Genomic DNA, 21,573 nt, shown 5'->3' on the forward strand with positions numbered 1-21,573 from the left:
CTAGAAACGCGTGCAGGCCTGGGTGTTTGCACCACACATTCCACCAAGCCTCTTTCTAGAAACAGTACGCAGCCGGGAGTCCTGCCCTCAGCACAGCCAGCTGGCAGAGGAGAATTTAACCCTAAACGTTCCTTTTATTAACCAGGGGTTCTAGTTTAGGTCACTGAACCTTTTCTTGGTAAACCAGATACCAAACCAGATAATCAATATTTGATGCTTCATAGGTTTAAAACTCCCAATGTTTTATATTTTAAGCCTGATTAAAGCTTTGCAGCCACCTTTCGTATACTAGAATGCATATCTATTCCATTCTCTTCCTTTTTTAAAAAAAATATGTATGTGTTTTTATTTATTTTTGAGAGAGAGGAAGGGAGAAGGGGAGAGAGGGAGAGAGGGAGAGAGGGGCAGAGAGGGGCAGGGAGAGAGGGGCAGAGAGGGGCAGAGAGAGAGAGAGAGAGAGAGAGAGAGAGAGAGAGAGAGAGAGAGAGAGAGAGAGACATCAATGAGAGAGAAACATTGACGGGCTTGTGCCCTGACCAGGAATTGAACCGGCGAACTCTCAGTGCATATTCCATTCCCTTCCTTCACACAGACTCCTCTCCATAAAATCATAAACATTTTTGAGGTTCCTACAGCTTCTTAAATTGCCATTACTGATGTCACTCCCGTGGGCCTATATTACCTCTAAGGGCTCATTATCCACAGCTCTGAGGGGCAGGCTTCCTCCCACCAGGCTCACCCACCGAGGTGAGCAAGAATGCATCGCCTGAGTCTTGAAAATACTGGTTCAATTTATTTCATTAAAAGGAAAGTGTATTGTTTTCTTTAAAGAGATAATATATATGACTCGTTTCCGAAGTTTAAAAAAATTTGTTCTGCACTGAGAATCATTGTAAATGAAGTGTAAGTCATTTTGAGACCAACGGAAGCCCGCAAGTCACTGAGAAACAGAAAGCATTTGAAATCAAGCAGCACAATTCTATGTAATTAAAAAGCAAACCTTTAAAATATATAATGAGGAGAAATATCATACATAGTACTAGGTGATTATTTGTAGCCTTCATAAAGAATTTTTAACTTAGCACAGAAAAGTCTTCTTGAACTTCCATAAAACCTAAGAATCTGTAGGTCCCTGCCTATGAAAACTAAAAATAGAAAACAGAGACTTTTAAAGTGTTTTTTAATTCATATGTTGTCAATTATTTCACAAAATATGATGACAAACGTGTCTGCCAAATTCTGGATAAGTGGTTAGGGTTTTTCTGTGTGAAAACCAACCACCGAAACAAGGCTACAGGATTTCTCACCAGGCTGCACACAAACATGTATGCACAGCAGAGTCTGGAAACACTCGCCAGCAATGATGGATCTAAGTTATTAACAGATCAAAAAGAGATGGATGGTGGTTTGCTTTTCTTAATCTATATCATCATCTAGATCTATTTAAAGATATGTGGTGCACTAACAAACTTGGTTAAGGTTTTGATAAAATCAGTAAAAATAATCTGCCCCTGTTACATTGAGTCCGTATCGATCAATAAAATCACTTGTACAAGGAAAGTACTGTTAAATACTGACAATCCCGGCCATTAATATTATTTAACACACTGTTCACAATCTTTTACGAGAACAAAGAACAGTTTTGTCTCATGTTATAAGCAGGACCTTCACCGATACTATTACTTCTATAGGCTTCTGCAGTGCTTTTTTGAAGCCCACACTGCGCATCTCTCTTTCACCAGTACAGCCCTCCCCTCTACATTAGGTCCTGTTCTTTAACTTCAGTTGCAGTTTAAAAGAATCCTTTGTGTCTTAGCTGGTTTGGCTCAGTGGACAGAGCATCAGCCCACGGACTGAAGGGTCCGGGTTCAATTCCGGCCAAGGGCACGTGCCTCGGTTGCAGGCTCGATCCCTGGCCCTGGTGGGGGCTGTGCGAGAGGCAACCAATCGATGTGTCTCTCTCACATCAGTGTTTCTCACCATCTCTCCTTCTCCCTTCTACTCTCTCTAAAAATCAGTGGGAAAATATATTCAGGTAAGGATTAAGGCGGGGGGGGGGGGGGGGGGGGGGAAGGATGTCCTTTGTAAGAAGGGAAGCTGCCACTGCAACTCTTCTTTATCTGTGAATTAAACTCAAAATTCTGCTAGTAAGCACCTAAGCTAAGGGATAAGGTGGCCATTAGGAAAGCAGGGGGTTTCTTGGCCACGTGCTGAGTTCACTCAGCTTCATCAAGGCCTTTGTGGAAAACGGTGGTGGGTTAAGAAAGAAAATGTCAATTACTCCTCAGCCAGAATTGGATAGCCAGGAACAGATACAGGTGTCCAACTTAAAAGCATGAAAATGGAAAGTGGAGCAAAAGAAAGGGTAAAAATATTTTACATAATAAATGTTTTACCTTTAGAAATATCTATGATGATATGAATGGTAATAATGAGAAAACTCATTTTAAAAGTAAAACTAACTTAGGGATCATTATAATTCTAAGATCTGAAATAGAAATCTGTTCTACACTTAAGCTTTGCAGTACTGACGGCTCACAACCCCAGCAGCGGATGGGAAGTAGTGGTTTGCAATTTTGCTGAGATAAGCAAGAGGGAGCCCCTTCTCTGGTAAGTGAACATTGAAAACATTACAAACCTGGATCTCAGTTTGGTTTCATTTGGTCTGTTATTCTCAGCTCAATTTTGCCTACCCTACAATTGTCATGAAATGATTCAAAAACCAAAACAAAAAGAAAAAGAAAAAACTTCGGGATTCTGGATAGGACTTGGAGAAAAGGCCCCCTAAAAGAGTATTAATTGATCATATCCTTTAATGAAGTGAAGAAAAGGTGAAAATATATACCTAAAAATGGCTCTTGGCCATACATAAAATAGGTATTTTAGGTAACGTCAGGAAAAGTGTCACATTTACAAGTGCTCTGCAATCATAAACACACTCTAGTGTGGAAGTAAGAAAATGTGGCTCACAAAATGGTTTAAAGGCATGTTCCAACTCGGACAGAAACTGCCTGTCAAGTCAAAGAGAACACTTCTGAGAAAACACTAGGTGGTACCAGACACCTGCCTGACATGTAATGACCACGTGATTCTGGAGGTAACTGGCACCTTGTCTAAGAATTTTCATGTAGCAACAGGTGATGAGGCAACTGTTCAGACAGAGCAACAGCTGACCCAACCATTTTCTATATAAAACACCATTCCCAAATTTTAAAAACTGAAATGGTGTTTTACATAGGACATTTTTGGGTAAACAGCAGCATAATGGGGAAGGGGACCAAGCTGCTGCAGAATGGTGAGGAGCGTGAAGAAGCCAGTGGAAGAGAAAGAGAATAGGCTGGAAAACACGCCCAGTGGAGTGGGAAGGCAGCCTACTTCGGGAGGCAGTGTCTTGTTAAGTAAGCATGGTGGTGGGCGGCAGGGTGGAAAAGGGTAAAGGGCAAGCCGCAGGGACTATTACTAGTATGCTGTGAACTCCATGGCATTAAGCCTACATACAGGCTGTGTAATAAATAATAAAAAGAACTTATTTAAAATGGTCAGGCTGCAAACTTTTTTGGGACTATCTTATGGGCATGTTGAAGGTCTACTTTATAACACAGGTGTACACATGTGTACAAGTACAACAGACTGCATTTTATAAAGGTTTATGCTCCAGTTGGCCTGAGTTGAAATGCACTCTAAGTCTGACCAGTCACTGCTGCCATAGATGGACCCTAAGAGAGGACGCTGCATAACCTCATTACCACCCCTGAATGAACAGGATATGAAATCCATTGTCAGATAAAATCTCATGGTCAGTAAAATAATTAAACTTGTTTTCCAAAACTCGCCATGTTTGAAGAATGTATTCTAGGAAAACATACAGTATATGTCATTGCTCAGCGATGCCCCCATTGCAGATGCTGGTAAAAGCTGGACAACTGAGAAGAGTGACTTAACACTTGAGCACTCATTAGAGCTAAGCTTTTCTTTGAAAAGAATCCTTAGGACCCTGAAAATGCCATATACAGGGGGTCCCCCAAAATGTATACACACACTTTAACAGCTGAGAGCTCCATTTTGAAAATGAAATGCATTTCAATAAGCACTGGCTTTATAATTATTCCAAGTGTGTGTCTACATTTTTTGGGACACCCTATATATGTAATTTTAAAAATGCATCACTGAGGTGGTAAGAAATAAGGAATCTAAAGCAGCCTTAAATGGAATATAAACAGAAATCCTGATAGACAAGCAAGAACCAAAGCTGGCTCTGTCCCATGGGTAAGCTGTGAACCCTAAGAGGGGAGCTCCAAGTAAAGCCACTGAAGGATACATCCCCAGGGGAAGGGAGAATGAGAAATAAACACCTTCACAGGTTGTAACCTATATTAATGCCACGTATACGCAGTATTTTGTCATAATGTTTAACGTAAATTTAACACTTAAATGTTTCAGTAGCCACATTAAAAAAGTAAAAAGAATCAACATGTATTTTAACTTACTATATATAAAATATTATTTCACATATAGTCATTATAAAAATTATTGAGATATTTTCCATTCTTTTTTGTTCTATGGTTTTGAAAACTGTGTAATTTTTACATTATTTTAATTGTTGGTTCAGACTAACTACATTTCAAATGTTCATTAGCCACATGTGACTAGTGGCTTCCATAATGGACATACAGCAAGGTTGGTTGCATAAATAAAACCTATCATGAGAATTCAGATGATATTGTACATGAATTTTCTCAAATTCAGGAATCAAAGCGGAAAAGGGAAATGTGGTATTTATTCTCTTGGAGTTGCTCACTGAACAGGAAGAATTTTACCAATATTAGCTTGCATCAAGAAGTTGGACCATTTTATTTTGCTATAAGAACATAGAACAGTAGTCTTTACTTTTTATGATGTTTGTGCACCAAGATTTATTCGATAAATGCTTTACTTGACAAAAGCAAATAGAAAGGTGACTGGAAAGAAACAGATAATGTGTACATTTAAAAAACTCATTGATTTAGTCATTCTGTTTAGTGTTTGCAAATCTAAAAATGAAAACATTTTGCAATTATGCAGCAAATATATTAGTCACTTAGATATTTATTCAACAAAACTATTAACCATCAGGCTTCCCAAAGTATTGGATTTTATCAATGCATGTCCAATAAAAAGAACCATAAGCAATGATAAGCTAGAACCTATGAGAAATATATTTAATATCTGTAATCAGCCCTTATAAGATGGTTTAAGTTTTAGGTTAATGCATGGCAAATGATGATCATTTAGGTACACTGTTCAAAGGATGTTGCCCATTTAAAAACCAGGAAAATGTGGACTAAGATTTTGACTTTGCTATATTGAAATTCTAATCAAAATTCTAATAAAGGTGTCTTTCAGTTTCTTTATTTGAATTTCTGTAAATTAATTAAAAATCTTAAAATGACAGAAAACTAAAAATGGCTCACTAGATTCAAATGGTTTCCCTTTTTTTTCCTTCTGGGAAAGTGAGAGTCAATGTGCTTAAAGAGATAAAACAGAGGCTTGAAAATATGACCGAAAAACATGTAGGCAGATAAGAAAAAAAAAAATCAAATAGAATTCTTAGAAACAAGAAAACATAATATTAAAATTTAAAAGTCAATGGATAAATTTCCACTTCCAATAAGATGGGTTAGATGTACTTTTTCTTATTCCTCCTGCTAAATACAACTAAAACCCCTGGACCTTATATATGAACCAGACATCTACACTAATAAAAGAGAATCATGCAAATTAACTATCACTCTGCTACACCCACCAGCCAATCAAGAGGAATATGCAAATTAGAAGGAAGTGGGGGCGGGCGAAGGGATCTACAGGAGCAGAGTGCCGCAGTGAAGACGAAGACTGCAGACTCCGGAGTCTGCAGCAAAGATGAAGAAGGCAGACTCTGGCCGGAGCGAAGGTCTGGGTCCTGGGTGCCAGAGGAAAACCGGTGCTGGAAGCCAAGGGAAGGAAAGCCTATTGCACGAATCTCTTTGTGCAATGGGCCTCTAGTAATATTATAAAAGGCTAACGGAAGAAAGAAGACCTGAGGAATGACATAGTGGTGAGTTTTATCTTTCCTGGATTTTAGTTCTGCCTCATGTATCTGAACTTGGAGCAGAAAAAGCTGGCAACCAGGAAATGCCAACAGATGTAGCAAAGCCCCCCAAAAAACTCAACAAAGGAATGAAATATAAAGTATCCGCAAAGAAATAAAAGCTACAAAGAAGAATTAAACAGAAATTTTAGAACTGAAAACACCATAACCAAAATAACAGCAGAATGGAAGAAACAGAGGAAAGAATCAGTGAACTGAAAAACAGAACAACAGAAATTACTCAATCTGACCAATGGAGAGAAAACAGTCTGAGAAAAAAAAAAGAAGAAGAAGAAGAAGAACAGGACCTTAAAAGAACAATATAAATTAACAAAAAAGAAGAAATGGAAAGAAAAAAAGGAGGGAGAATGTGCCACCAATTCAAAAGTGGGCAAGAAAAGAAACAAAACCTCAGAAATAGAGGGATTAATAGGAAGCTCAGATGTTGAACTAAGCCTAATTATATGAGTAACCATGAAAATATAAGTGGGAAATTTTAACACACCTTTCTTTTTATAGATCAAGTGGCTAAAATACCGGAAATTTGAATAGCATGCTGAACAAACTTGATGTGGTTATATATAGCACATTGCACTTACAGTATATACATTTTGAAGCACACATGGCCAAGTTTAATAAATGCTTCAATGTGCTGCTGGGAAAGTTAAAAACATAATACTCTTTGATCCAGTGCAGATTACTGACCCAGTGGAACATTTTGTATAATTTGAAGATTGAGTGAGGGGAGGCTAGTCAGATAACAGGCTCTGCTGAAGATAGCACCTTGCATCTACTGTATAACAAACCGGCCTCACCCCAGCCGTGGAATTATTTTCTTCAAACAATTTTTAAGGATTTAGAGTAGCTTAGATGATCCTTTGTTGTGATTTCTGTGAACTGCTTCTGTGTAGTTCCCAATGTTCCATGTACATTTAATTATCGCTCACTCCTCAAGAAAAAGGTGAAAATATAAACAGCTTGTTCTCAAGTAAGAGACATAAGACATGGGTACCTTTCTCAGAAAGAGAAATTTCATGTAACTGCACCAAATGGAACCACTGATGTATGCAAAATTCCTGTCAAAAATCTTTCCCTAAAAAATCGTGCCAGCTTGTAATTTGCTACTACAGAAAAGAGAGGGACCTGCCCATTAAATCAGCCTCAAATAAACAAATAGAGCCACGACTAAACCTCAAGCTCACCCTCCATTTATTTTTTTCTTTTCAGAAAGATTATGAATCTTCATCTCCAATGTAATGACATCTTGCCAGTGTCTGGGCATTAGAGCATTTCTGTCCTTCTTTGTGCCCTGCCCTTGAATCGCCTTTTCTATCTAAAGGTTCATATCCTCCAGCTTAGGGGAATTTTCAACTTTTTTTCCTTTGATTACTCCCTTCCCTACTTTTGTATTTTCCACTCTTCTTCTTCTTTTTTTCTTTTTCTGGGACTCTAGAAAGGAGAAATTAGACCGGTCCTCTATGTCCTTTTGTTGGAGAGTTTTTGTGTTTGTACTTTACAGAACAGCATCCCAACTAGAGAGAGCAGCTACTGAATGTTTTCAACTGGATAACAACTAATTCTAAGAACTTGTGTGTGTTCTTGATGTTTCCTTTACACAGTATCCTAGTGTCATCGTTTATGTTTCCTTTACACAGTATCCTAGTGTCATCGTTTATAATACCTTTGTGAAACTCTCTATTTGTTAAATCAATCTTTAAGGTATATTTTGTGTCCTGAATTATCTCTGATGAAGAGCCAGCGCTTTAGTTCATGTTGGTCTTTTTGTTCATGCTACTCGTTTTCTTCAAGTGCCTGGCGATCCTTGGTTATCGATCTCACTGGCGAAAGTGGCCTGGGCGGCTTGGGTGGGTTTCCTCTGCTGGCGCCACACGCCTCCTGCCATGTGGAAAGACAGTGTGGGTGCAGCATGCAGTCGGGCGGACTTTTCCTTAGGGATTGTCAACTTGGGCGCCCCAATATTCAAGTTAAAAGCTTTAGCTCTCCTCAACCATTCTGCTTAATATCTTGTTATATTTTTTGTTTTTAGGGGGAAAGTCATACAATTTTTTTACCTGGTCATAAACATCAGGCTGCCTACAGTCTGGACCGTGTAAGCAGCCTGGGCACCTGTCCCAGATATGCCCTGAATGAACCACTTGTTTCCAGTTTCACTGCTCACCTCGGCCTCTCCTTCACCTGCGGATTCTCAGAAGCTCTTCACCACAGCCATGGGCAGGCTGCCTCCCACCTCTAGCACATGCTCCCACAACTGAGTTTAGGCTGCTGCTTTCTGCTTTCTACTGCATCCATTCACACACGTCTAGAAATTTCCATCTTACAGAAAGTTGTTAAAATGTTTTCTTCCTTTGATGATCTTCTCTTTTCCCTGCCCATCTACTACTTAACTGTCGGGATTTATTCCTTAAGTTTTTATTTCAGTTGGATCTCAGGAAAGATGGGAAGTCATCTCAAATGAGGAGCTAAAACTATTATATAAAACATGTTTGATGGTCAAATCAGTGTGGGAAACCCCAATTAATTTATTCTTAAGATTTTTACTTCCACGTAAATGATTTAACACAGCAAACAGACACACACTCATATTTCTCACAGGATTCTAAATATTCAAGTTATAGATTGAAAGAATCACTTATCTACCCATCTATCAAGGGAGCTGGGGCTAAAATATAGGAGATTTGTATATTAGTCAAATACATTGTGATAGTTGATGGTTATAAGGTCTTTTCGATTATTTATTATTATTATTATTATTATTATTATTAATTATTACTTCCCTAAGTAAAATTATATGTCAAGGCTGAAAAATATTCTCAGACTTGGAAAATCCACAATGCATAATGCAAAGAGCCTACACTAGGAGCTAAGAAACTAAAATTCCAGTCCCATCTCCAATATACTACAGGAAGTGAAGCAAGTTTCTTACACCACTGACCTTAGTTTCTCCATCTCTAAACTAAAAGAGCACCTTTGGAAATGTGTATCTTGTACTCACCCATGGACCAAGCTGCTCCTTGGACAAGAGGAGCAAGAACTGTTTTCTCTGGTTCTCTCAAGAGTTAATCTGCCCATTTTATGGGTGGGAAACTGAGGCCAGAGAGATTATCATGACCATAACCAAAGGGCAGAAGGCAAGCTGGGTTAGATAATGCCTGTGTTCCCTGTGAGATGGAAATGGTGTGGCACTGGAGTTAATACTTCCTCGGGTTTATGGACCGGAACAGGGCCTTCCTAGCCAGTTCATGCCCAGGTGGGTTGGCTGCAGGACAGCGCCTGCTGAGGAGTGCTGGTGACACCTGCACCCTGGAGCTCAGGCTCAGGTGCAAGTGCTCAGGGTGAGAGGGATTCTAACTGGAGTTACACAGGCGAGCAGAAGGACCAGTAACAAGTCTTCTCTCTTTTTTCCAGTTTTGAATACTATTTCTTTATTTAGACTTCAACACCAAAAGTTATGGTGAAAAGTCACCTAAGCCAGGGTTTTTAGTTCACTTGGCATTGGTAAGCACTCCCACTCATCCTTCCACCTTCCATCCCGCCCCCAATGCCTGCAAACAGAGTCAGGTGCGAAAGGGAGAGGAAGCGCCCTTGAACTCCCCAGGGACTTCACACACACAACAAATTGAATATTAAATGCACAACAGGAAACAAGCCCTCTCCGTCCTTCAACCACATCTTTCAAGCCTCGTTCTGACACTAGAAAGTTCTAAGCTCAATTTGAGTGTCACTGTAAACTCCTCTCTGTGCCAGATGATTTTACCCGCATATTTATATTCCAAGTACAAACAACTTAAAATGTTTACACTGAGGAGTAATGGAAGTCATGTGTCAAATACAATGGGAGGGAAGAGAGAGTAAAGCTTTCTTCAGAACTAAAGCTTGAGGATATACAATATCTGTGGAAAATCTGCCTTACAAATAAGAATGCAATGTTTACCCATACCATTTAATTACACAGAACATGCATTTTACCCTTTGCATACAATGTCTAACATCTCATTTTTTTAGCTTTTTTTGTTGTTTTTGTTTTGCTCTACAGTGTTGCCCGAAGCTCTGAAAGTCTCTCAGCTCCATACACAGACTCTCCGAGCACACGGCCACACACTTTCCTGCCATTTGTGGTCCCCATTTCCTTTCATCTCCCACTCCCAGGGAGAGGCAGCCAAGAGACTCGCCACCATGTTCAAAAGCAAAAGAGCAAAAACAGTGACGAGAGGCCTCCTCAGATGTTCCCAGGGCTGCCAGCTGCCGGCTTCCCTCTTTGGGCAGTGTAAAGACCAGGAAGACTGCAGGAGGCCAGGAAAGGGCTCAGCATCTTCCTGCAGCCAGAGAGTCCCCTGAATTTATCACCAAGCCTTCAGTGACAGCCTCTCCTCAGCTTCCAATCACCAGCTATCCAGGCAAAACCACTCAGAACAGTTCTGAGAGACTGGCCACTGTTGCTCAGTGGTTGGGCATCGAATCACTATGAACCAGGAGGTGACGGTTCGATTCCCGGGCACATGCCTGAGTTGCGACTGGATCCCCAGTAGGGGGTGTGCAGGATGCAGCCAAACAATGATTCTCTCTCATTATTGATGTTTCTATCTCTCTCTCCCTCTCCCTTCTTCTCTGAAATCAATAAAAAAAATTATTTTTTTAAAGGAAAGTTCTGTAGAAGAAATAGTACACTGACTTAACACAGCCTATAGCTGCCCTCGTACACAGAATCCACACCAAGATCAATGCTAATGGGGTTAGGAAGACATCAATGGAAGAATTCAGGCCGGGCTGCCGATTTCTTTGCTGTCTTAGAGATGGATAGATAGATCATCATGGTAACATGTCTTAGAGATGGATAGATAGATCATCATGGTAAATTCATAACTTAGGTGAAGTCCAACTTTTTCTTTTTGAGAGCCAAGACTCCCCGACCCCCCATCTCGCACCATCTCAGTCATTCTCATGTGTCAGCCTCTAAAGTGGACTCAGGTGATATGCCTGACCACAAGGCATCCATAAGCTGCCCCTCCCCCAACCTCAGCTCAGCACTTGCCCTGTGCAGAGTTCTCTGGACAGTGATAGCTACACTGAACACTCACCTGAGCCCTCCAGTCTTTATCGTTTTAGATCTTGGAAAAGCTGACACTTTCCTTTTGCTTTTTCTGTCACTTGGCAGAAAGGGAGTACGTTTGTTCATCGAATTTAGGTAGTTCTATTTGTAACCCAGCTGCAGGAAAGAGCATCCTACTGTATGCTAATTTTCCAAGAAGTTGGCACTTCATCAGAGGCAAATTTTATACACTCATTCTCAATGTGATCCCATAGATGGACTAGCCAGGCCCACCAAGAAATTCAGTTCCTCTTACCATCTCCCAAACACCCTAAACCTCAAGGCAAGAAAGGCTATGAGAAAGCAATACAACTTGGAGGGGAAAACAAAAAAAAAAAAGGAAAATGAAGTTATTTGTAGAGCTGAATTATAAAAACAAACAGACCCTTTCAACATCAGTTTTTACCTTTATACTAAATTTTCTCTTCCCTGGTCCACATAACCAATTTTAAATAGAATCCAATTTAAGCTAAAAGAACCAACCAACAACACAGCTATAATTTTAAACTTTATTTTAATCTAGAAGGTTTGGTTGCTTCGTGTATTTTGCATCTCACCCATAAGTTCTGAGGAAAAAGTACTGAGATAAATGGCTATTTAAACTATGCTATATAAACTGAGCATCTAAACACATCTTACCTGTAAATATGTTTCCAAGCCTTGTCGTCGTTGTTCCAACACTTTTGGGACCCAGTTCCTCACATGTTTTGAAGGGATTTCTGGAGTTTTAATACATTTCTTAAGCTATAAAGACAGAAACAAACAAAAAATATAGGAAATGTATCTTAATTATAAAGACATTATTAGGGGGGAGCCAATAAAAAAGTGAACAACTGTTATCTCCAATAAAAAGAGTAAAATTTGATAACACTGAAAATCTGTCAAAAAAATTCTTAGCGGTCCTAAATGTTCAGATTTCAGGATAAAAATTTTGTGTTTTTGATAGTTGTTGCTATTGTTGTACATCATCTGTATTTCAAACTGGAATTATTTTTTTCTAAAAAACTAAAAGTTCAGTACATTAATTATAAAGAAAGTAAAATTTTTTTAAATTTCTAAAATCAATTAATACAATGAAATTTTGATGCAGGCAAGTCTCAGATGGTGGCTGCCCAGCTGCCCAGGGCCGGCCTGAGGCTCAGGTAACCAGGACCGGCCAAGGCTTGCGCTGCCGGCAGTGGCAGCAGCAGAGGTGTGATGGGGGCGTCACCTTCCCCTGATCGCGGGGTGGCCTCCCACCCCTGAGGGGTCCCGGACTGTGAGAGGGGGCAGGCTGGGCTGAGGGACCCCCCTCCAGTGCATGAACTTTCATGCACCAGGCCTCTAGTTTTTCATATAAAAAAGCAAAACAAAATGCCATTGTTTATGATCATCATACCCTAAAATGCCATCTGAGCTAGATCACATCATTTGAAGAGTTTTATAATACAACTAGTAGCCCTGCGCAGGAATCCGAGCGCCAGTAGCTTGCCAGTAGCTCTCTGCCACCCTCCAGTAGCTCTCCGCCCACTGCCCCGCCCTCCTGTAGCTCCCTCCACCCCCCCCCCCTCATAGCTTGCTGCCTTGCCCCCTCCTGTAGCTCTCCACTGCTCACTTGTTGCTCGCTGCCCCACCCTCCTGCTGATCCGTGATCCAGTCGTTACACGGTCTGTCGTTATGCTTCAAGGCATAACGACCATTTGCATATTACATCTTTATTATATAGGATGAACTAAAAAAACAGAAGCTGTTCCTTCCAACATTCCTAAGTATTAGGTCCAAATTCCGTTCATGAAAACTGAATGATGGTTCTCAGCTAAGCCTTTTGGGGCAGCAGTTTTAAGGAAACATATAAATGAAAAATAATTATATTGGAAGTTGAGTTAGAAAAACCTGTGTCAGGTGTATCTTACTACATCCACATTCTAAACCTGTGAATATTACCTTACATATCAAGGTACTTTGAATATTTGATTAAATTAGGGATTCACAATGAGAAATTATGCTAGATTATCCAGTGGGGCTCAAGGAGGGTCACAGTGAGAGAGAGATTGGAAGCAGCTTGCTTTGATGATGGAGGAAGGGTCCTGAGCCCAGGCAACCTTTAGAAGCTGGAAATGGGAAAGGAATGGGTTCTCTCTTAGAGCCTATGACACCTTGATTTTAGCTCAGTGAAACTCATTTTGGACTTCTGACCTTGAGAAGTATAAGACTACAAATTTGTGTTGCTTAAGCCACTAAAGTTGTGTTAACATGTTACAGCAGCAATAGGAAACTAATACTCTGCCCCCAAAATGGAATGAATTTTAATATTCTACTCAAGAACTTGGAAAACCTACTGAGATTGCTCCTTTACTACACATGCAAAGAAACAGCATAATAATCTCTAAGAAAATGCACAGTTAAATCCCAGAACCTAATACTGTAATACAAAATTCTTCCCATATATTACCATACACTGAGTGGCCAGATTATTATGATTTCTGAACGCATAATAATCTGGCCACTCAGTGTGTGTGAGTGTGTGTGTGTGTGTGTGTGTGTGTGTGTATATCCTAATATATAAAAAGCCAGGGACCATCATGACCGAAACAACCAGACGAATGACCGAACACAGGCTGCGTGGGACGACCAAACGACTGAACAGCAGGCTGCGTGGGGTGACCAGGCCAGCTGGGGGGTTAGTGAGGGACAACCAAACGACTAAACAGCAGGCTGCGTGGGGCAACCAGGCCGGCCGGCAGGGGGGGCAGTAAGGGGCAACCAGGCTGGCGAGGGGGGGCAGTTGGGGCAACTAGGCCAGCAGGGGTGCAGTTGGGGACGAACAGGATGGCGGTGGGGGGGGGGACAGTGAGGAGTGACCAGGCCAGCAGGGGGGCAGTTGGGGGTGACCAGGCTGGCAGGGGGGACAGTGAGGGGTGACCAGGCCGGCTGAGGGGGCAGTTAGGGGCAACCAGGCAGGCAGGCAGAGGCAGTTAGGGGCAATCAGGCAGGCAGGCATAGAGGTTAGGGGCGATCAGGCAGGTAGGCAGGTGAGCAGTTAGGAGCCAGCAGTCCCAGATTTCGAGAAGGATGTCCGACCACCGGTTTAGGCCCGATCCCTGTGGTTGGGCCTAAACCAGCGGTCGGACATCCCCCAAGGGGTCCCTGATTGGAGAGGGTGCAGGTTGGGCTGAGGGAACCCCCACCCGTGCACTGGGCCACTAGTGTGTGTGTGTGTGTGTGTGTGTGTGTGTGTGTGTGTGTGTATTCGAGGCCCAGTGCATGAATTCGTGCATGAGTGGGGTCCGGCCAGCCTGGCCAGGGGAAGGGGACATGGGCAATTGGCCAGTCTGCCTGCTGGTTGAACTCCTGGTCGAGGGGACAATTTGCATATTAGCCTTTTATTATATAGGATATACACTGAGTGGCCAGATGATTATGCATTCAGAGGTCATAATAATCTGGCTACTCAGTGTATATTCACCATTAACCATTCTAGGCTAAAATTTGTTGCACCTGATGCAAAAGAAGGGGGCCTTGGGAAATTCAAAGATCAGTCTGTCTAGTGCTGAGCCTGTTTACCTCCTCCCTCCACACCTGATGTGCTATTAAAATGATAGTGTGAAAGTGCAAGCTGAAACCCCAGATCTATTCTTCTTATCCTCCTCACCAATAGAACTACATTATTGAGGATAATAATGTAGTCTTCTAAATTTAGCTAAGAAGCTAAAATTTCCAAGTTTTCTTGAAGAGAGTGGAAGCCAAAGGTAATCAGAAGTCACTGAGGAGGGCTTCTATAAAAACTCTTCAAACATGGAGCCAAGTCAGCTGGCTTGCACTTTCTATCCTAACCCCCTTTCACCTGCTTCCTGCCTAATAAAATGTGACCGTGATGGCTGGAGCTGCACGACCATCTGCCACCATGAGGCAACTCTGAGGATGGAAGCCAGATGTTCCAGATGATTGAGCAGAAAGAAAGAAGGAGCCAGGGTGCCTGGCGTCCTCCTGGAGCTGCCAAACAGCCCCCACCGACCCACTTCCAAACTTGTTGTGTGTGTTGTTGTTTTTTAAGAGGAAAAAAATGAACCCCTTCCCACCTTCTTTTTAAGGTTACTGGTATTTGGGCTTTTTGTTTTATGTACCTGGATTTAATCCTGGTAGACATTAAAAAAAGAAAAAGAAGAAAGCCAAAGGGAATAGGGCACAGAACAACGAATAGAACAGGGCAGGGAGAAAGAGATCATCACCTTGTGAGAGATGAGCAGTTTTCTAAAGGACAGAAAGCAGGAGCAGGCCACGGAAGAAAACAGAGCAGAGGAAGGCCAGCCCAGACCCCCTCAGGAAGAGGATGACAATGGGTGTGGACTCCAATCTTCTTAGCAGCCCTGAGAGGCTCTGTGCTCAAGACTGGCATAAGAAGAGGGATTAGGCCATGCCATAGCCTGTGCCAAAGGGCACTCTACCCTACCCACCACAGCAGAGTGAGTAGCAGCCTGGTTTTATCCCTGGCACACACACTACACCCCATTAAAAAAGGGTCAATGTCCCTAAAAAAAAAATGAATGAAACGTTTGGGTTGAATGAGGGTTTCGCCATTCTAGACATAGTGGTTTTCATGGGGTCCCCAGCCTAATAGCTGGCTCTCTCCCCTAATTCCCGATGATGAGGTCTTTTAGCAGACACAGCCTACAGAAGGACCAGACTTACGTACCCAAAACAGAGGAACCAATGACAAATAGTCTCATTGGATGGGTACTCTGGGATCACTTTCATCACAAAGCAGCACTATGAAAGAGAAAAGACAAGAAAAACAAATGGGACAACTAATCCCAAAGGAAACTATATAAATCAAATAGCAAAGAGATCTTAAAAAATTTGACTAGTATCTTCAGGGATATAAGAAAATATTGCTTCTATGAAACAAGAACAGGTTGCTATGAAAAATAATAATTCAGAGAATAAGAAAGAGGCACTGGGAATTAAAAACCATGATCTATATATATAAAAGTCCAGCGACTAGAACCGCGAAATGACCAGAATGACCACTGGCTATGACGTGCACTGCGGCAGCCAACCAGCCTGATCCAGGCCCCGATTGCCCCCCCCCCCACCCAGCTGGCCTGGCCCCCGATCGGCCCCCAAAACCCCAATCGGGGGCAGGGCTTGCTGGACCCCACCCATGCACAAATTCGTGCACTGGGCCTCTAGTAGAGAAATAAAAAAAATGAAAAGAGGTAGAATATAAAAGTCTCTCAAAGTACTATAGCGTAAACAAAATGAGAGAAAAGGCAGGTGAAAAGATAAAACACAGAGGAGAAACCAAGATGGTGGCATAGGTAAACACCTAAACTGCTGCCTCGCACAACAATATCAAAACTACAACTAAAAGACAAAACGGACACCATCCAGAACCACGGGAAAGCTGGCTGAGTGGAAATTCTACAGCTAGAAGGAAAGAGGAAAGCACATTGAGACTCAGAGGAGCTGCAAAAGGCTGAGGTACGGAGACGCGCGCACGGAGAGGACAGGCGGCTGAGTGCACGGGCGGCTGAGTGTGCGGCTGGCTTTCTAAAGTGGGAGGGAGACAGAAGCCCCCGACTGTGCTGAACTCCAGTTCTGGGCGAGTTTCTGGGAACCCAGACTCATTCGGAGAGAAACTGGACTGTCTGGCAACGGGCGAAACTCGAGGGCAGCTTTCTCTCAGAGGTGCTTGCAGCGATTACCGAGGGACACTGAGACCCAGGGGCCTCATAGGGCAGGGCTGACGGGAAGCCAAGGCTGTCTGCTCCGCCCTGAGACTCCGCCCCATCCAAGCTGAGCACAGAGGCTTTTGCAATTTTGCAAGTCTTGTCTCATAAGGGTGTCTCCAGCACAGAAGTTCTCCCAGTGTAGACACAGCTGATCCTCACAGCCAATTGGCCTGGAGGTCAATTCCTCCCAGTGATACCAACAACAATCAAGACTTAACTACAGAGAACCAAGATGGCGGCAAAGTTAAACAACTGAACTGCTGCCTCGCACAACAATTTCAAAAATACAACTAAAAGACAAAACGTCTACCACCCAGAACCACGGGAAAGCTGGCTGAGTGGCAGATTTACAACTAAGGAGAGAAAGGAGCACAAACGCTGAAAAGCTGAGGTACGGAGGCGCGCGAAGCGGGTTGTTGGCGGGCGACTGGGCGCGCGGCTTTTCTTCAAGCCGCAGGGAGACAAGCTCCCGATCACTCTGAACTCCAGTTTCTGGGGACACGCGGGAGACCCAGACGCATACAGGGAGAAGCTGGATTCTCGGCCATCGGGTCGGAAAGTGAGAGTGACTTTTTTGCAGAGGTGCGCCCAGCAATCAGTGTTTACTGCGCTGGAGCGTGGGACGCAGGGACTTGGAAACACAGAAAGGCAGAGAGGGCTCACAGCAGCCATCGCTGTTTGCCACGCCCTAGCCTAGTGACGCCCTGAGACCCCGCCCTGCCCTGAGACCCCGCCCTGCACATTCTACAAACCTGCCCAGGCTCCACACAGCAGCTTTTGCATATAAATGGCCTGTTCTGTGGCAGCTTAACCAAATTAACTGCAGCTCCAGTCAGACTGCTCCAAAACTGCCCAAGCAAAGGAGGAGAAAACTAGTTCTTGCTGTAGCTCCTGCTGGGGGACACACAGTACACAAAGGGGTACACCAAGAGTGTCCACCTCAGGTAACTGGGAGGCTGACCCGTTGAACCAATAGGACACCTAGTACACAAAGCTACCCTACCAACTCAGGGAAGCAGCGAAAATGAGGAGGCAAGGAAACAGATCCCAAACGAAAGAAATGGAGGAGAACAAATGAATGGACATAGAGTTCAAAACCACAGTTATAAGGTTTTTCAAGAATTTCATGGAAAAGGCTGATAAATTCAATGAGACCCTCGAGGATATGGAAAAGGACCAACTAGAAATTAAACATACACTGAATGAAATAAAAAATATTATACAGAGACCCAACAGCAGACTAGAGGATCGCAAGAATCAACTCAAAGATTTGGAATACAAAGAGGCAAAGGACACTCCTCCAGAGAAGCAAGAAGAGAAGAGAATTCAGAAAGTTGAAGATAGTGTAAGAAGCCTCTGGGACAACTTCAAGCGTACCAACATCAGAATTATGGGGGTGCCAGAAGAAGAGAGAGAGCAAGATGATGAAAACCTATTTGAAGAAATAATGAACAAAAACTTCCCCCACCTGATGAAAGAAATATTCTTACAAGTCCAGGAAGCACACAGAACACCAAACAAAAGGAATCCAAAGAGGACCACACCAAGACACATCATAATTAAAATGCCAAGGGCAAAAGACAAAGAGAGAATTTTACAAGCAGCAAGAGAAAAACAGTTAGTTACCTACAAGGGAGCACCCATACGATTATCAGCTAATTTCTCAACAGAAACTATGCAGGCCAGATGGGAGTGGCAAGAAATATTCAAAGTGATGAATAGCAAGAACCTACAACCAAGACTACTCTACCCAGCAAAGCTATCATTCAGAATGGAAGGGCAGATAAAGAGCTTCACAGACAAGAAAAAGCTAAAGGAGTTCATCACCACCAAACCAGTATTATATGAAATGCTGAAAGGTATTCTGTAAGAAGAGGAAGAAGAAGAAAAAGGTAAAGATAAAAATTATGAACAACAAATACATATATATCAACAAGTGAATCTAAAAATCAAGTGAATAAAAATCTGATGAACAGAATAATCTGGTGAATAAAATAGAATCAGGGGCATAGAAAGGGAGTGGACTGACAATTCTCAGGGGGAAAAGGGTGTGGGGGGTGCGGGAAGAGACTGGACAAAAATCATACACCTATGGATGAGGACAGTGGGGGGGGGAGGTAAGGCAGAGGGTGGGGTGGGAACCGGGTGGAGGGGAGCTATCGGGGGGAAAAAAGAAGAACAATTGTAATAATCTGAACAATAAAGACTTATTAAATTTAAAAAAAGATAAAACACATATAGAATTAATCCAGGAAACAATATAAAATTAATAAGCCTCACATTAGAATAAGAAAAACTCCTCAAAGAATAAAATTTTTTATGATTTATGTACGCCTTCAGATTAAAAATCCATTGAGTGCAAGCATAATACATAAAAACAGACCCACACTTACTAACAGAAAAAGATCAGGTGGTAAACAAAGAAAGCAGAACTGCATTGGCAACTGACTTCTCATCAGTTGCAGTGAATGCTAGACAATGAATGCTTCAAAGATCTAATTTGAAAATGGATTTCTGGAACCAGCCGCACCATTAATCAAGCGTGAGAGACCACATGCATTTCAGACATTCAAGGACTCGAAAAATTTACCTTCCATGTCTCCTTTTACATAAAGTTGAGCATGTAATTCTGGAAAACTGAGGATAAATGCAAGAAAGAGGAAAAATAGGATTTGGCCTGGAGCTCTGTCCCATCAGCGTGGAGAAGGGAACTCCAAGGTCAGCTGAGCCCAGCGGCCCGGAGAACCACCAGTCTATGTTGGAGCAAAGGGTCAGAGGGCTTGGAGAGAGGAGCCTCCCGGAAAAGAGTTGATTTCATGCAGTAGAGAGTATGGAGAGAATGGGTAAATTTTAGGATAAAATACATTATTCTTTTGTCTATCAAAAAAAATAATTGCTAGCGCCTGGCTGGTGTGGCTCAGAGGTTGAACACTGACCCAGGAACCATGAGGTCATAGGTTCAATCCCTGGTCAGGGCACATGCCGGGGTTGTGGGCTCAATCCCCAGGAGGGGGCATGTAGGAGGCAGCTGATCGATGAAGTTCCTCTCTCATAGATGTTTCTATTTCTCTATCCCTCTCCCTTCTTCTCTCTCTAAAGATCAATAAAAACATTTAAAAATAGCCCTAGCTGGTTTGGTTCAGTGGATAGAGCGTCAGCCAGCAGACTGAAGGGTCCCAGGTTCGAGTCTGGTCAAGGGCACATACCCGGGTTGTGGGCTTGATGCCCAGTAGGGGACATGCAGGAGGCAGCCAATCAATGATTCTCATCATTGATGTTTCTATCTCTCTCTCCCACTTCCTTCCTCCCTAAATAAATAAAAATATATATTTAAAACATTTAAAAATAATAATTCCCAGGGAAAGCAAAGATTCCCTGAAGGTCATGCAACAGAAGACACTCCACTTTCAGGTGTTATTCCGGTGCTAGAGACACTCCTGCCTTCATGGGGCTTACATACCAGGAAACAGACAATAAGAAATAAACAAGTTACTAAAACAGGGTGAGGGCCGAGAGTAACAGCAGGGTGTGTGTGTTGGGGGCAGCTGGGGAAGGCCTGTGAGAGGTGGGAACGTCTGTGACCTGATTCATGCTGCGAGGGAGCCAGGTAAGGAGCTGGAGAAGGAATGTATGGCAAAGACAGAGCAATGGGAAAGGAGGACCAAGCCTGGTGTTCAACACACAGAAAGGAGGAGACAGGTTCAGAGAGAGGCAGCCTCCGACTCTGTAGGGCCGTGGAAGCTAAGGCGGGAAATTGCATATCATTTTAAATGGGAAGCAAATGGAATTTCTTGAGAAAGGGAATGGCTTGCTGCAATTTTTACTTTAAGAGACCATGCAAGATTCTACCAGCAAGATGGACTAGGAGGGGGCTGGAGTCAAAGCAAGGAGACCCGTCAGAAGCTCCTGCAGAAGTCCAGGTGAGAGATGATGGTGAACTGAACTATGTCCTGGCTTTGGGTGGGAGAAGAAGGCCGCGGGAGGATGTGGAAAGCAGAGGTGATCAGAATGGCTCCAAGACCTTCACTGTTTTAAGGTTTTTGACCGCACTTGGCAGTCATATTTTGGGTGACCTGCCTGTTGGTGGCAGGATGTCAGGTTCGGATAAGTGGCAGAGAACACTAGTTCTCTCCCCCAATCCACTGCCCCGCTCTCCTACAGAACAGAGCTCCTAATTTTCAGCTGGGTACATGACCACCCAGAATAAAGAACACATTTCCCAATCTCCCTTGAAGCTAGGTGTGGCCCTCTGACTGAATTCTGGTCAAAGGCAGGTAAATAGACACGTATTGTAGCCTTCAGGAAGTGGTCTTAAAGGGAAGGACTCTCCTTCTTCCTACTGGCTGAATTGCCCATGTAATGGCTAGACCTGGAGCAGTCACCTTCAACCTTTGCCTCATATTGAGAATGGCAAAGCCACAGGATCCTGGGTCCCTGATGATCATGAAACTGCCACACCAGCCCCAGACATTATGTGAGAGGAAAATAAAGGTGTGTCTGTTAATGTCACCCTTATTTTGTCTCTAGAGTCACTTGCAGCCAAATCGAATCCCACGTGAGCAGGAGACATCCAACTCTGAGGGGCAGGGCAGGGGAGCAGGGCCAGTGGTGAGGAGGGAAGGGTGGAACAGTACGCTGAGTCAGGATAA

The 21,573-nt window shown here is 42.8% G+C and overlaps 1 protein-coding gene across 3 annotated transcripts in view; it reads right to left on the reverse strand.

Annotated features, from left to right (window-relative positions):
* Positions 1–21,573, reverse strand: part of SNX24 (sorting nexin 24) — a 154,107-nt gene that overhangs the window by 41,126 nt on the left and 91,408 nt on the right. For all 3 annotated transcript variants that reach the window (XM_054714962.1, XM_008141342.3, XM_054714963.1), the window contains exon 3: positions 11,853–11,957. In XM_054714962.1, coding sequence (XP_054570937.1) covers positions 11,853–11,957 — 105 coding nt within the window. The remainder of the gene's footprint in view (positions 1–11,852; positions 11,958–21,573) is intronic.

Source organism: Eptesicus fuscus, chromosome 4 (genome assembly GCF_027574615.1).
Source record: "Eptesicus fuscus isolate TK198812 chromosome 4, DD_ASM_mEF_20220401, whole genome shotgun sequence".
NCBI classification, from domain to species: Eukaryota; Metazoa; Chordata; class Mammalia; order Chiroptera; family Vespertilionidae; genus Eptesicus; species Eptesicus fuscus.